This window comes from Rhinichthys klamathensis, unplaced genomic scaffold (genome assembly GCF_029890125.1).
Source record: "Rhinichthys klamathensis goyatoka isolate OS25496 unplaced genomic scaffold, OSU_Roscu_1.1 h1tg000281l_1, whole genome shotgun sequence".
Classification (NCBI taxonomy): Eukaryota; Metazoa; Chordata; class Actinopteri; order Cypriniformes; family Leuciscidae; genus Rhinichthys; species Rhinichthys klamathensis.
This window is the reverse complement of record NW_026606800.1, coordinates 5,195,372-5,213,272: the sequence shown is the minus strand read 5'-3', so window position 1 is coordinate 5,213,272 and position 17,901 is coordinate 5,195,372. Positions and strand designations below refer to the sequence as shown.

At 36.3% G+C, this 17,901-nt stretch overlaps 1 protein-coding gene across 1 annotated transcript; it reads left to right on the top strand.

The window, feature by feature from the left end:
- Positions 1-9,044: 9,044 nt before the first annotated feature.
- On the top strand, positions 9,045-9,673 carry LOC130103049 (C-C motif chemokine 18-like). The gene is given in 4 exon segments (XM_056269234.1): positions 9,045-9,145; positions 9,293-9,343; positions 9,346-9,448; positions 9,526-9,673. Coding segments are annotated over 4 exon segments (363 nt in total). The 5' UTR covers positions 9,045-9,084.
- Positions 9,674-17,901: the final 8,228 nt, after the last annotated feature.

Below are 17,901 nucleotides of genomic sequence, written 5' to 3'. Positions count from 1 at the left end.
AAAACCGGAAACAATCGGCCCCCGATATGGTGCTAATTTTAACCCTCTGGTTATCTTTGGGGTCTTTTTAACCCGCAAATGACTTTTGGTCAAATTAAAAAAAATGTTCTCTTTGTCCAAATGGTATGAAACTTTCTACAGCTCTTAACACTTCATAGATCTACAAAAGAAAAAAAAAATTGGAATGATATCTGTTATTATGTTGCCGTGAAAAAAATAGTCACACTTGTTGTCTTCGGGGTCCCTGGAGACCCCGCATAGTAAATATATAATATTCATCATCAAAATCAGAAACAACGCAGATCACATGGACAGAAATGAAATGGCACACTTCCAACAATGTAAAAAACATCCACAATGCAAAATTATCATGCTCGCCACACACACACACACACACACACACACAACCACACATACACATACACACAGAAATACATTTGTAAGGCTATAAAAAAAGTCTTATAATTTGTCAAATAAAATGCAGAACCACCACAAATATAAATTGGTGACACTGACACAACGAAAATACACACACACACACACACACACAATGTGTGTCTGCAGAAGTCATGCAACGTACTACGCATACTGCCTGCAGTGCACTGACTCGTGAACACCTCCAGTGCACCACCAATTGTTGTTCTTATTTGTTCAAAAAACAAAAATTTCCCAATCAGTTTTTTTAACAAAATAATTTTTATATTACAACCATTTTATTTTTTTACTGCTTTATTTGATCATTTGTTATTGCTGTTCAGTTCATTGCACTTTTGTTTTGTTTTCTCAATATGTAATATAACTGTTCATTTCTGTTATTTTTTGTTCTGTTACAGTTTGTAACTGAAACGTTGATTAAAAATGATAGAATTATATTAAAAACAGATAATTGAAATAAATGATAAAATCTAAAGACTCCAAGATTTTTTGTAACATCTTGTTCAGGTTTGATTCTAATCATAAAGTAACATTATTGAAGAACTTTTTTCAATACAAAATATGCTAAACTTAATACAAAATATGCTAAACTTTGACCAAAAGTATATAATTCTTTTTTATAATTTTGATTTTAAAATATTTATATATGAATCCAACTCAATCCAACTGAATCCAACTTGTGAAAAGATGTATTTTGGTTAATCAAACAGCAAATAGCATATAATGGAGCTCTATAGCAATATAGTGGTTAAAGTGAATTTTTTTATTTTAAAACTTCATTTTCCAAAAAAAGGGCAAAAATCTTACATTAAATCATGTACAATTATCCATGTTATCCCCATAAATGAAAGTTAGAAATATGGGTCCTTTATAAAGTGAATTTTACATAAAATGCTGTTTTTTGTAAAAAAAACTATTTATTTAAATATTTATTTATTTATTTATTTTTAGAAATTTAAAAAATATCAAAAATCCTCCAAAAACTGCACAAATGTTGAGTAAAAACATTAATAAACAGAGTAAAATTACATTTGTAAAAAAATTTTTATTATACTGTTACAAAATGCAATGTTATTGTCTGGGGTCCCTGGAGACCCCAAAGATAACAAGTGTAGACCCTAAATGAAGATAATCAGAGGGTTAAAGTGACACTAAAAAGTATGCGGCTGCACTGGCATTCATAACGGTGCGCGTCCATGGCGACGAGCAAGCAGAACAGAGCGAACGTTTTTTCATTTCTACTTCCATAGAAATTCATTCGAGCGCACTGCGAGCGCCACCACTATAAATGTCCGTGCGGACGTCCTTATACTTTACTTTCACTTTTATATTAGCGATTTAAAAGGCCTCGCTGGTGTCTAACGTCGATTAACCGGTGGGAAAAGATCCTCACAGCCACATACCTAATATATTTATATTTAATTACAATAGCCATACCTGATAAAAAAGTTTTATGTACTAAGTTGATATCATTTTGGACACAAGAGGGCAGTATAGCCCTTTGTATTACTTGATGTATTTATTTTTTAACTGAATAGCACATTCTGGCTGTTTTTAAACTTGTACATTATTCTTAAATTGAAAAATTCCCATTAATATTGTAAGAAAACATTTATTTTACCTGTAGGGGTGTAACGGTACACAAAAATCACGGTTCGGTACGTACCTCGGTTTTAAAGTCACGGTTCGGTACGTTTTCAAAAAGTAAGAAATGCCAGAGAAATTTCCTATTTGTTAAAAGAAAAAATATTTTTTAAATAAGTGTGAGTTTTCCTACATCTTGAAACTTTCAGGTCTATAAATGGGTGTCATCTTTGAAGGATGATCAAATAATGTTTTGGTAATCACATTAAAAATAACATTTAAATATATGAAGAGTTCAGATGCAAAAGCCATTTGAAATTTTCTTCTAGAATTATCATTTTTATCAAGCTTGTATATTTAAGTTCAGTAATTTCACTTAAATGGCAATGAAGATTACCTATTAATTGTCATTTGAGTGAAATTACTGAACTTAAATGACAATTACATTTAAATCTTTAAATTTAATTTTTTTTTTTTAATTTAAATCTTTAAATTTAAATCTTTAATCTTTTAAATCTTACATTTAAAAGATGGGGGTTATATGCATATTTTGTAATTTAAAAAGAAATACAAAATTGTTATGCAAAAAGACAAGGACTTAGAGATTTCTTTATCCTTTAATGCAGGAAAAATCATACAGCCAGCCACACACACACACACACACATAAACACAGACACCAACCCTCCCTCCACTCCCCTCCCCTCCACTCCCCTCCCCTCCCCACACAGACACACACACACACAAACACACAGAGAATGGCAGGGGGACAATAAATCCATTCAAACTACAATATCTGACTTTCTGTTGCTCAGAGCTAATGACTTTAAATTAGAAAATTGATCGGCTTGATGAGAACAATATGCGTGGCAAGTTTTGTAACTGTAGGTAAAACGAGCTAAGTTATAACACATTTTATGTGTCCTTTTTTAGTCATAAAATTAATTTCCTCGCCACGGCCAAACCGTTCGAGATATCAAAAATCCCTCCGGAATTTAGCATCATCAATGTCTTGACTTCATGCTGACCGAGTTTGCTTGAAATCCGATCAATTCCCAAGGAGAATTAAAAAGAATTTCAGGGGTATGCGTTTCCAAACAAACCATGATAGCCGGCTTCCTGTTGGGATGTCGTAAAACTTAGAGCACGAAAGTTGTTCATCCCAATGAGATCTATAAGTGTACAGAGTTTCATATTATTACATGCAAGTGTCTTTGATTTATGGACAAGTGTTCGAATCCCAGTCCAGGGGGCGCTGTCGGTCCGCCCTGCCACGCCCGGGTACCAGCTTCAGTCCGGCCCTGATGGCCGCGGGTTCTGACCCGTGTGCAAAGTTTCAAGAGTTTTAGAGGATGTTAAGGGGCCCAAAAGCCCCTGAAACCTGTATCAACAATAATTAAAAGCATTGTCACTCAAACAGACACATCCCCCTCCCCCACAGACACAGAGGTATGCAGAGAGAGGGAGAGAGGGACAGAGATTACTCCAAAGCATCCACATTCAAACCAAAATATCTGACTTCCTGTTGTTCGGAACCAAAATCTGTAAATTAGAAAGTTGTCCGGCTTGATCTGAACAATATGCCTACCGAGTTATAAGATTGCAGGTAAAACTATGAAACTAACCATCTCACTTTTGTCAAAAGGTGGCGCTACTGAGTCCCTGCACCACGTCCGTTCCTGAAACTTTGCACATGTCTACTGGCTAATAAATGTGACATGTCTGTCGAGTTTCATGCAATTTCAAGCATGCTAAGAGTCTCAAAAGCATCCTAAAAGAATTTTAAAGTATGATGCGTTGCCACGGCAACAGTATCAAAGATATCAAGAATCCATTCACAGGTCTACATCTGCCGTATGTTTACATTATACAGATGAAGTTTGAAGCAAATTGGGTTCAAATAAGAGGGTGATTTCACAGCATTTTGAAAGTGACACACTTCCTGCTGCCAGTTGGTGGCGCTATAACTTTGACTCACAATAGTCACATCCATGTGATCGTCCTCTTACAGCGAACACACTGCTGAAGTTTCATTAAGATCAGTTAATGTATGCTGAAGTTATAACACACTTCCTGTTTCACGTTTCTCGCCATAATTTCATTTCCTCGCCACGGCCAAACCGTTCGAGATATCAAAAATCCGCTGGCAATTTTTCATCCTCAATGTCTTGACTTCATGCTGACCGAGTTTCGTAGCATTTCTTTGAATTCTCTAGGAGAAGTACTTTAAATTCCATTGCATGCGTTTTACAAACAACCCTAAATAGCCGACTTCCTGTTGGGCTGGGGTAAAAAGTAAGAGCATGAAGTATATATGAACCGATGAGATCTATATGTGTACCGAGTTTCATATTCTTACATGCAAGCGTGTTTGATTTATGGACCAAGTTTTCGGACCCCGTTCCAGGGGGCGCTGTCGAGCCCCCCTGCCACGCCCGGGTACCATCTTCAGCCCGGCCCTGATGGCCGCGGGTTCTGACCCGTGTGCAAAGTTTCAAGAGTTTTCGTGCACGTTAAGAGCCCCAAAAGTGCCCGAATAGTCGTAAGAAAAATAAAAGAAAAAAAAAAAAAAAAATATAGCTGCGAGCAGCGATTACGGGCCCAAGCCGGTGGCACCGCAACCCCCGGTGCCTTTAGTTACCTAAAGGCACCGGGGTGGCGGTACCACCGGCTTTGGCCCTTCATCGCTGCTCGCAGCTATATTTATATATATATATATATATATATATATATAAAGCCGGTGGCACCGCCACCCTGGTGCCTTTAGGGTTATTGTGCACGACGTGCAAAAACGTAACCCTGCTTTGACTGTCGAAAAGAAGTGTGCTGTAGAGCTTGTATCAGTGTGGGCTCTGCAAAAGTGTGCATTGAGGGCACATGTCAACCACAAAGTATGCGAGAGCAACCTTCTGAAAGGTCAGGTCTACATCCAGGTCTACATCTGCCGTGTGTTTACATCATAGTAGTGAAGTTTGAAGCAATCAGGTGATTTCAAAGCTTTTTGAAAGTGACAGACTTCCTGCTCCAGTTGGTGGCGCTATAACCGGGGTGGCGGTGCCGCCGGCTTTGGCCCTTTCATCGCTGCTCGCAGCTATATTTATATATATATATACACACACACACACACACACACATATATATATATATATATATATATATATATATACATAAATATATATATATTGTTTTTTTAAGAGACAAGACAGAATATTACTTGCCTGATATGATTAGAAAAATAGTGTTTGTGTGTGTGTGTGTGTGTGTGTGTGTGTGTGGCGTAATTGAACATTGTAGACATAAAGACATACTCCGTCCTTTTGTTCATACAGGACATTATTCAAACTGCAAAGTGTTTACTTATATTTGTGTACACTCGCAATAAAACACAACATTGTGCTTTTGTCAAACTATAAACTCTTGTCAAACTGTAAACTACAACTGTCACCCAACCAAAATCTCTTACACACACACACACACACACACACAGTTTAAAAGCAAAAAATATCAAACAATCCTATTTAAAAACAGTCTGTGGGAGCCATCTTTTGGACATTCATCATATCGCATTGGTTTTCATTTCTTGTCATCAAACAGAGCCCTAATCTGTTTATTTTTTCAGTTACACATTCTACATTGATTAAAAAAGAAAAATCAAAGGTGTTTTTATTTTATACAGAAATAAATAATCTATCATTCAGATGAGAATAAAGTTAGTGTTAGTTCAAATTTTAAGGAAAACAAATATATGATCTGAAATGTAGCACATTCATTTATAATTCATTCAGGTTCGATTACCAAACATACAATCTTAATGTAATTTAAAGCAAACAATACATTTAAAATATATGGGTTGTATGACTATTTTTTAATATAAAAAGATATATATCCAAAAAGACAAGGCCTAAAGTTTAACAAGGGTTAAACTCTTATCACTGTAACAGACACAATCACACACACAATCACACACACACACAAGTCAAATCACTTACATTTTAGATGCAATATTGACTTTTTTTCTGTTTCAGCAGCGAAAATAGTTAAACAAAGATCACAGCAGAACCATTGCGCATCTCACAGCAACGCGTTCTCATTACTGAATGATTCAGCATTTTGAACGAATCGGTTGACTCAAAGATTCAATGACCAATCAATCCATAAACATCTATCTCATTCATGAATGACTCAGTCGTTCAAACGAATGAATCAATGACTCGCTCATTAAGACGGTCGCCTGGCGACACCTAATGACGGTTTAGTGTTATGTTTAAAAGTATCATTCTTTCCAACGATTGTTAATTAACTCATATTTGAAACATAAGCTATATTTATATATATACATACATATACACACACATACACTAAAATAAAATAAAAACACATTTGAAACGTGTTTGCTTACTAAATTGTGAGCTGAACGAAAGTTGCAGCAAATATCAGCAACAGGAGTCAAATTTCATTAATCACGAGAGTGAAGAGCTGACTGAAAAGATGATGACGGAATAGGCTATTTTATGTAAAAACGCCTATTTAAGCGAATCTGTCATTGTACTCTTTTATTGTTGTGTTTTCCATGAAAAATAATAGACTATTGAACTCACAATTCAAGCAATCGGCCCCCGAAATTGCACTAATTTTAGTGACACTAAAAAGTATGCGGCTGCACTGGCATTCATAACGGTGCGCGTCCATGGCGACGAGCGAGCAGAACAGAGCGAACGTTTAGTTAATTTCTACTTCCATAGGAATTCATTCGAGCGCCACCATTTCAATGTCCGTGCGGACGTCCATATTATACTTTCGCTTTCAAGTTAGTGTTTTTAAACCCCCCAGCGGGAGGTTTACACAATTGGTTTGCACAATCACACGTTGATTAACCGGTGGGAAAATATTCCCATAGTAACATCCCTAATATATAAATATATATAAATTCAATAGGCCTACCTGATTTTGAACACAAGAGGGCAGTATAGCACTATATATGATTTGGATTATTATTATTTTTGACTAAACAACCATTCTGGCTGTTTTTAAACTTAAAAATAATTCTTAAATTGAAAAAAAGGAATAAAATGGGTTTAGTTCTAATATTTGTATAATTTTATATAAAAATAAATGGTGTATAATTACATTTTAGAAAGATATGAGACATGCCCTGATTCTTTTTTTGACATTACTTGAATCCCTCAACCATAGCAAAACCGTTTGAGATATTCAATATCTGTTCACAATTTAGCATCTTCAATGTATTTTCATCATGTTGAAAAAGTTTGGCATGAATAAAATAAACTACTTAGGAGGAGTAGCTAAAAACTCAGAATCTGAAATCCACATTCAAACCAAAATATCTGACTTCCTGTTGGTCGTAGCTAATTACGGTAAATTAGAAAGTTGTCCGGCTCGAAGAGTACAATATACATATCGAGTTTTGTTACTGTAGATAAAACTAACCCCCCCACTTTTGTCAAAAGCATTTAGAAAGTGACACACTTCCTGCTGCCAGTTGGTGGCGCTATAACTTTGACTCACAATAGTCACATCCATGTGATCGGCCTCTTACAGCGAACACACTGTTGAAGTTTCATCAAGATCAGTTAATGTATGCAGAAGTTATAACACACTTCCTGTTTCCATTATTCGCCATAAATTCGTTTCCTCGCCACGGCCAAACCGTTCGAGATATCAAAAATCCCCTGGCAATTTTTCATCCTCAATGTCTTGACATCATGCTGACCGAGTTTCCTTACGATTGGTTGAATTCTCTAGGAGGAGTATATCGAATTCCAGGGGCATACGCTTCCAAACAAACCATAATAGCCGACTTCCTGTTGGGCTGGGGTAAAAAGTAAAAGTACAAAGGATATATGAACCGATGAGATCTATATGTGTACCGAGTTTCATATTATTACATGGAAGCGTGTTTGATTTATGGACCAAGTTTTCGGACCCCGTTCCAGGGGGCGCTGTCGAGCCCCCCTGCCACGCCCGGGTACCAGCTTCAGCCCGGCCCTGATGGCCGCGGGTTCTGACCAGTGTGCAAAGTTTCAAGAGTTTTCGTGCACGTTAAGAGCCCCAAAAGTGCCCGAATAGTCGATAAAATAATAATAATAATAATAATAATCCTAAGGAAAACAATAGGGCCTTCGCCCTTTGGGCTTGGGCCCTAATAATCCTAAGGAAAACAATAGGGCCTTCGCCCTTTGGGCTTGGGCCCTAATAATAATAATCCTAAGGAAAACAATAGGGCCTTCGCCTTTTCAAGGCTTGGGCCCTAATAATAATTCACCAGAGCAAATGTTTAACCTGATGAGAATATCTTTTCCTTGAATTTGATCCATTATATTTATCAGAGCAAATGTTAACTTGTATATGTTATTTTGCTATTAAATGACAATATGGGCTTTTAATGCTTTATGGGTCTTCGTTGGCACATTCTAGTTGTTTGGATTGTGAGGAGTGTAGTGAAAATGTTTCTTGAAAAAGACAATAAGGAAAAAAATTCTTCTTTTTTTGGCATTTAAAAAAAAAACTTTTTTGTGATTTGGAATTTGGCGATCAAGTAGTCAATTGTACAAAGTTCCCCTGTTTGATAGTATTTTTTAGTTTACTCTACTCTAAATATAAACCTACTCTAACAAAATATGGCATCTAGCTCTCATTTAACCCAATTCTTTTAAACTTAAATAAGGATAAACTTACAAAGGAGTGGGAAATTATAATAGTGTGATAAAAGATTGTGTTTAAGTGCAGAGGAGCTGGGCTACTAAACACTTCAACCGCTTTTTGATCAATAGAGCTCAACATTCCCTGCATTGAGCCACAGATTCAATTTCCACCATGCATTTCACCTGAAAATGCACACAGTATGTGTAAGTGTTCATAAATTTAAAGACATTCACAGCATTAGGAAGAGCTACAACAGGAAGTCCTCTGCAGACCACATCGTGGTTTTCCTCTGTGCGTGTCACTTATTTTAGACACAACATGTTTGTATAGTGAGGTGATCATACACAAGACGACATAGCAGCTGCACATCAAAATCTGACCATCGACTGACCAAAGACCTGAACATGAGGCCACGCTGTAACTTCATCTGTCTTGTGCTCTTCACTTTCTGCCCACTGGCTCACAGTGAATATGCATCTTTTTCTTTATTTCTTTATTTTTCTTTGGGAATGTCTAGATAATCAACTGCTAACAATGTTATATATATTTATGAGACATTTTCTTGATCATTAAATGTATATCATTCATGTTTTATATTGAACATTTTGAACACAATGTTAATTACATTGTATTTTTCATTTATATAATTTCTGCAGTCTTCGGATTTCCCGATAAGTGCTGCTTTTCTTTTTCCAATGTAAGAATCCCAGTAAAGCAGGTTGTGAGTTATCATTTCACACATCCTGAGTGTCACAGGAGGGGTATCATGTAAGTAACTTTAAAATGAATCGCAATTGTGAATCATTTATGTGAAATTGTGAACAATCTTCTCTTTAAAAATGCAGTTTCATCACAAAAGATCAAAGGGAGATCTGTGCTGACCCGACAGAGAGATGGGTTCAGAAACTGAAAATGATTGTTCGCCCAATTGAAATATGGGCCAGACCTGAGACGGCAGTCGCCAGTTCTAAAGTGGACAGAGTAGCAAAGTAAATTGCTTGTTATAAAATGCTTTTAATTTTTTTCATAAAAAAATTAATAATTGTGACTGAGCTGAATTTTTGATCATATAAAACATTGTTAGTTGCAAATAAGAAGGCCTTTGAAATTACCCAAAGTCTAGCAGGCATTGTGAAATTACACCTCTTTTCTATTTTGAAAGGAAAACAGATTCAATCAGGACGTCAGAAACTGCACCACTCCAGCGACCAGAGGAAACAACTCTAATCCACCTTATAGAGTCAAATGATGGGTTAGATTTTGACACAACACATGCAAATCCATATACGGAGTAAGTAAAACCCTCAATAAATGAACCAAATTCCATGTTCATGTCTCTTACAAACTAATTAGTACCTTGTGAATGTTTTCAATCGATTCAGTAAATAGGCTCATGCCATATTGACAGCATATTCAAGCCAAAATCCTTTTAGGTTAAAATGTTGGCTGGGCACTTAAAAATTATCCAAAGCCTAGTGATTTTGTTTAAAATGACATCTCTCTTTCCTTCCTAAAGAATGGCATCAGAGTCAATTGGCACAAGAGGAAGAACAAGACTCCAGAGAGCAGATGAATCCGCTGTAGTCCACCTCAAAGAGTAATAACAGCTTTGACATTTGTGACATTTGAAAAGTATAAAGAAAGATGTGAATACTTAGAGAACAAGGGCTTCCATATTGAATACAAAAATACATCCATATCTTTATTATATACTATCAATGGGCTTTCTTTTCTTTGTTCCTTAGGTCTGCTTACTTCTGCATGCAGCCAGGAGAATAACTAGTGAACTTCATACAGTATCTACAGTATAATGAGACATAAAAGACCAAGTACTTTAAGCTGTTTCAGCAGGTAAAAGTTCCATGAATAAATATATAATAAATTATATTATGTAAATATATAATGATATAGTTTTTGCATGGCACCTGAATGCTTTATGACATTACCTAATGTTACCAAAAGTATCGTAATTTGCTTGGACTGTAGGGAATTTCTGAAACTGAAGCATGCACCCTCTAGTAGGACACTGAAGTATTGCAAATAAGGATTGAAAAGCTGCAGTAAGAGATTTCTGAGAAACACTGTTGATATTTGATATCAAACCAAACAAACACACCCTTCCCTTCATTGCTCTGTTGAACACACAATGCAAGACTGGATGTCTCTTGATAGTTAAAACGAAGCAAAATAATGCTTCATAAAAAATAAATCGAAGATTACGAATGAATGACAAAGAAGAACAAAAAATAAACACACTACACAAGAATATATGCAAGAAAGAATGGGTTGTCACCAGCAGCACAACAGCCCAAGACAAACAATGACACTCAAACCTGTCCTGTTACAATAGCTATGACAACTGCATATCTTGATTCTGTGAAACATAACTTATGGAGCAGAAACTACACAACCTCAGCAACCGTTTTCAGGCCTTCCCGCTTAGGTCTATCGAGCGCTGGAAAGCTTTTCTAATATTAAAGGAGAACTCCGGCGCAAAATGAACCTTTGGTCTAATTACACATTGTTACAGTCAACCGTTATCTGAGATTTGTTTTCACCTTCAAACCGAAGCATTGAGAACTTTGTCAGTGTCCAGACAGTTTAATAAGAAGATATTTTTTACATACAGTCAACTTCGCGTATACAGGCAGAAGCCATCTTTGAAAAAGCGCACTTGGATCGGCGTTCTTAGATTGACTGGTAGAGACTCTTTTTCAAAGATGGCTTCTGTCTGTATACGCGAAGTTGACTGTATGTATAAAATATCTTCTTATTAAACTGTCTGGACACTGACAAAGTTCTCAATGCTTCGGTTTGAAGGTAGGGACCCTCATTATGCTACCGTGCTAGTGTGGGGCTATTTTGAGCCTTGTTAGTGGTATTAACAAGCGATTTTTATTTGTCATTGATCTATGCCCAATATACTAGCGTTATACTAGCTTTATAGGCTAAACTGTTTTTAGAGATAAAACTATTTACATTCGATAATCATGAAAACAAATCTCAGATAACGGTTGACTAGGTAACAATGTGTAATTAGACCAAAGGTTCATTTTGCGCCGGAGTTCTCCTTTAACGTGGATCCTATAAAGCTCTTGCCTGATCATAACCATTCTTTTTTCCCAGTGATATTCCTCTGACCTTTTCTCTTTTGCAATGTCTCTCAGCCATCTCTTTTTCTACAGTCTTTCTTCAAATCTCTCTCTTGCTCACTCTCTGTCCTCCCCAATCATCAGTGGACACGCCCCCTACTGCTGATTGGCTACAAGTGTGTTGTGGTGCTCGGTCTGATCCACTTTCAACAGTGTTTCTCAGAAATCGCTTACTGCACCTTTAAATCATAGACTACTATGTTACATTTAAGTTTATAGGCCATATATGATTACTTATGAAGTATTTGTTTTGTATACACAATGTACAGTGCAGCATAATTTAAAATACACCATATACAATGCCACTAGTTTTTTTAAAAATACAAACAGGATGAGTATAGGGAAGAACATGTTGTTAAAATAAATAAATATATGTATAATACACAAATGAAGAGGACAACATGTCAAAGTCCATGTCTAATTCACATGTTGGTTAGTTTATAATAACGTCACTGAAAAGAAGAAACTGTTCTAATTCCTTCCACGATTTGTCTTGCATATATATTCTGCATTTCTGCTTCTTTTTTTTTTCTTTTTTTTGAGAACAGATTTTCAGCCTTTGCAGGCCATCTCAATGTGACATATTCTATGTATTTGTATCATTTAATAAAAGCTACAAACTATATCCAGCACTGTGCATCAAACAAAGCAAATATACTCCACTAAACGGCTCTTTTGATTCACTAATGATAGCTAATTCAGGAGCACACTGAGGCTTTCAGCAACATTTGTGAGGTTGATTGTTACTACTGTGTGAAACTGTGGGTGTCTGACATGTTAACCCACCCCTTTTATTTCATCTTTTCTTCAGACACGCTCAAGAAATAGTTAGATTTTTTTTTCTCTTATTCTCCTACTTGACTTCTATTCAATCAGATTGTATTCTTCACTCTCTATAGCCACATGGACTAGAATAATTGTTCATTTAATTTGAACAATTAAACATCATATTTGGTGTTCTTTGCCTTTGTTTTCTCTTAATGAGCTTGTTCTCTCATATCACTCTTAGTTTGTTTCTTAATTTCTTCCGTGATTTTTCTTTGTTATATTTGATTTCTGCTCCTTTTTTTCTTTTTTGGTTTTCGTCAAGCCAGCTTGAACTCCATATTTCATACAAGGGTTCGGTGGGTTAGCACACATGGCACCCTTTAGCGTCAATATGAGACGCAGATATATGGCGCCTCCTAGTGGTCTAACCCTAACACTACCCCAGACCTAAACCTACCCAGAGCCATAGAGAGAAAGAGTTGCGACACTCCCATAGACCGCCATAGGAACTTTGGAATGCGGAAGTAACGCGTGTCGTGGAGCAGCCAATAGTTCCAAACACTGATAGTTTCTCCATTGAACCCCATTCATTTTCAGTGCTTCAGAAGTACGTTCGCTGGTAAATTAATGAAATTACTGTATTTTTTTACTTTTACACACATTAGCCGACCTCTCGTGAATCTAGTATGTAGTTATATTTAATGTAGCCAGTTTTAGTAAATGTTTATTGGAAGATAATAGGTTAATTGCAGCGATAGCTTACGTGACCAACACTTCACTAACGTTAGCTAACTGGTAACCTGATGTATATAATATATAATATTTTTAATAATATTTTATATGTATATATATATATATATATAACCTATATATAATATTATATACACACACACACACAATTCATTTATTTAAATGGGTTAGGGAGGGTTATGCATGTGCTTATATGTATTTAGGAACATAGTTAATTCACTCATTAAAGGAACACTCCGACTTTTTGGGACTTTAGCCTATTCACCTTATCCCCCAGAGTTAGATAAGTCCATACATACCTTTTTCATCTCCGTGCGTGCTATAAGTCTGTTTGACGCACCCACCGCTAGCCTAGCTTAGCACAAAGACTGGATGTAAATGGTTGCAGCTAGCATACTAATCCAAATAAGTGACAAAATAACGCAAACATTTTCCTATTTACATGTTGTGATTTGTATAGTCACAGAGTGTACAAAAAACAAAGTCACATGAGACACAGACATATTTTAACCGTATAAATACTGGGAACTATATTCTCTGAAGGCGAAGCACTGCTACTTGGGCGGAAAGATAACCGCAGCACCTGAGACGCGCTCTCTGCTCCTCACCACGGCTCGTCTCAGGTGCTGCGGTTATCACTCCGCCCAAGTAGCAGTGCTTCGCCTTCAGAGAATATAGTTCCCAGTATTTATACGGTTAAAATATGTCTGTGTCTCATGTGACTTTGTTTTTTGTACACTCTGTGACTATACAAATCACAACATGTAAATAGGAAAATGTTTGCATTATTTTGTCACTTATTTGGATTAGTATGCTAGCTGCAACCATTTACATCCAGTCTTTGTGCTAAGCTAGGCTAGCGGTGGGTGCGTCAAACAGACTTATAGCACGCACAGAGATGAAAAAGGTATGTATGGACTTATCTAACTCTGGGGGATAAGGTGAATAGGCTAAAGTCCCAAAAAGTCGGAGTGTTCCTTTAACTATCTCTCCGGTTTAATTTTATGAAGAATATTTTTCGGTTGAATATTTACCGAACATTGCTGTATATCGTTGCTTTCTACGTTATGGGAGCAGTCTATTTCCCTCCTAAATCAATCATTTGTACATGCACAGCGTAATTATTTATATTTTGTGTTGGTTGGAATTCTGAATGGACTTCACTGCAGACCTCTTTGCGTGATCACGAAGGTAGGCTAATGGCTGAATCGGAATTTATAAGCAAGATCACGGGAATCAAGCCTAATACAGCCCAGTTGTGCTAAAATAAATATCATGAGACGTCCATCATCAGATGAATGACATGGAAAAGTTAAGTTAGAGCCGCTAAAGCCAGTGCTAACGTACTACTACCCATGCGAACATGAACACTAAGCTTTTCCCTCCAAAAAAATAGCCTAAAACTTATCTAAGTTGTCACCCTGCCTCTCCAAATGCAAAACTGACATTAACAAAATGCAATAACAGCTTAAAAAGTACTTGGGTGTGTGCTTTATTTTATATTTACCGTTTAATAATCCAATCGCTGCTGTCTGTCCATAGAAGAACATGACAGCCCGCGTATGTTTTGGAACTAATGGGGCTTTCATGAACCACGTGACAGACGTCGCGGCGACATCAAAGCGTGTCGCAACTATTTCTCTCTATGGCTCTGAACCTACCCATAACCGAAGCGTGTTATATTGACGCTAAAGGGTGCCATATGCGTCGGATGTAGACGCTTTGGCAAAAGCGTCAGTATATGACGCCTTGGGATGAGAATGCGTTGGTTAGCATGGTCCTGTTTGCCCCTGCTGTTAGATGCTGTAACTGCACCATCTGGAAACAAAAAACACCTTTCTCTTGTGAAAACCTGTCAATTCAAAATTAGAAAAGGTTTTTTTTGTAGTAGTCGGTGTTTGGATTGGTGTTATTGTTGAGGAGAGTGGATTGAGTTTATTGTTGAGGAGAGTGGCAAAGAAATAATTACACACACACACACACATCATGCTTAATGTTTTATTATCAAGGTGAACACATGAAATTCATCAGTGTCTGTAAACTTCACCTACATAAATGAGTTTCACAGCACTAACACTGTTTCAGCTTTGATCGCCTCGGTAAACACGTAATAAACGGGGCGTTAACATAAGCCTACTGGCATTTTATGGTTGTCAGCTTTGTTGCATTACATTTACTTCACCAGGAGATGGTGCTGCAATTTCTATCTGAATGAAGCTTCGAGTAATGAACCATTTTTGACACAATTGTATCGGAAAGCAATAATGCTTCGAAACGCTTCATTTGGCCATCACTAGTTACAGGTTGCCTGGAACGCGGCATAAGACTCTGACAATAAACAAACAACCAAGACAGGAACAAACACTTCTGTTAACAAGACTTCCAACAAAGTAACTCACGGTTTGAACACACACACAAAGTATGTCTCAACATCAAACAATGCACCAGCACAGGACAGCAAATACACAGGGATTAAATAGGGAACACTAATGACGAGGACAGGTGAAACTGACTAGACAATAATGACAAGACGAGGATAACAAGGGGGCGGGGTTAAGGAACGAGACAACACAAGCACATGGCCCAAACAACAGACCATGTGCTTGAACACAAAACATGGGTCTGTCATGATTCTGCCACAAGACCAGAGAAATCAACGACATGATGGCAGAATCATGACAATATTATATTTAGTGCTGTCAATCGCTAAAAAAACAACAACCAAAATCCTTTTTTTTTCTGTATTTAGTCGCAATTAAAAGCATCAGGGTTTTAAATATTTTTATATTGTAATAATTTCACAGTTACTATCCAAATTCATGTAGAAACAACTTAAAAACAGTATATTTTAAATATTTGTTGTAATGGCATTTTTTTTATGAATGAAGGCCATCACTGATACAATTACTGCTACTAATGTCTCTATGAAATAGATTTTTTTTTGTAATTAATGACAGACATTCAGTATAATTGAAAGCTATATAATTTCAACATTTATTAGGCTTTAAAAAAGGTTTATAATAAAAAATGTATATGTCATATTTACTTGTGCCCATCTTTCAGGAAATATACAGAAATTGAATAAATTTAACAAACACGTTACAGTCTTAACTGCATAAATTATAAATGAAATATAGAATATTCCGTATTAAAGCTACCATTTTCTCTGTTACCTTTGTTCTTTGATTAACGTTAATGAAAAACATCACAGCAACTGGTTTATTAGGCTGCTGTCACTTTAAGATCTGCCTCTGCCGCACATGATGCAGATCTGACACGCTGTCACACTCACACGCATCTCATTTTCTCACAACTCTTTACGCTAATTTAAGACTTTGTTTAACTCATTTAAGACTGCTCTTATGAGAATACTCTCCAAAACGGGCATTTTGGCAATTGTGTAATTGTTTGTTCAAGCGTGAAAGAGAACTCGATTCTGACCGGTTCTGTTTTGTCTTGTTGAGCTTGAATGGTTTAAAAGCATTTGCAATTAATAAGAGTGTGATCACATAATGTAACTATAGCCAAAGGATGACAGAAAAAAAAACAGATGCTGCGTTAATTGCATAAAAACATTTTTAATGCCTTAAACTGAAACTAAACTGTTTACGCGCTAATTTTGATAGCACTAATTATATTATATTATATTATATTATATTATATTATATTATTATATTATATTATATTATATTATATTATATGTTGAGGTTGCTTTAGCAGTTGGTTAATGCAATTTTGGCCTAAGCTTCAATATTTTTTTCTTACAGAGCAACTGAAAGGAGACTTGTGCTTTTTTTATTTGTCTGTCACAGAGCTGCAAATTGAATATTTCATTCCAAAACAATCAGCAGCCAAGAGCTGAGTCGAGCAGAAGACCGTACTGATCGAGCCGCTTTGATGTAGCAGATAAGACATGAGACCAGACAGGTGGTCACAAGCCTGTGTCTTTTTTCTACTGCAGACAAATGGATTTGAAATGTGTTGTATTCAGACTTGACAGCCAAAATGCAAAAAAATGACACTAAATAAATTCCTGGATTAATTGTCCATCTTATTCTTCATCCAGGATATCTCATAATTCAGGGGAAAAATTGAAAAACAAGCATGAAGGGAATTATGAAACAGACATTTTTACAAAATGACAGACTATCATATTCTAAATACATGAACAGTTTGTCCCTTGGTGGACAAAAGCTATAGCTCCAATATATTTTGTACATGCATCTCCATTTCCCCCTTCCCTTTTCCCAGAAGGGCCAGAGAAATATTAAAAATTAGATATGAAGTAATCATTAATATTTAGCCCACAGCCACTCCTGTCCCTCCAGATGGAAGATAACATGTCCCATTATTACATTTGATATTTCTTTGGTGTCCTGGTTTCTAAAACCACATGGAATACAAAATGCACTTCAACAAACATGAATGACTTTTTACCATTTCATGTTACACTTTTACAGCTGACGTCATAAAAGAAAGATTTTATATTAACCCCATTCGCCTAGAATACCCTGTTGCTAGGTGACCTGACAGTAAAATGACTGACTTTGG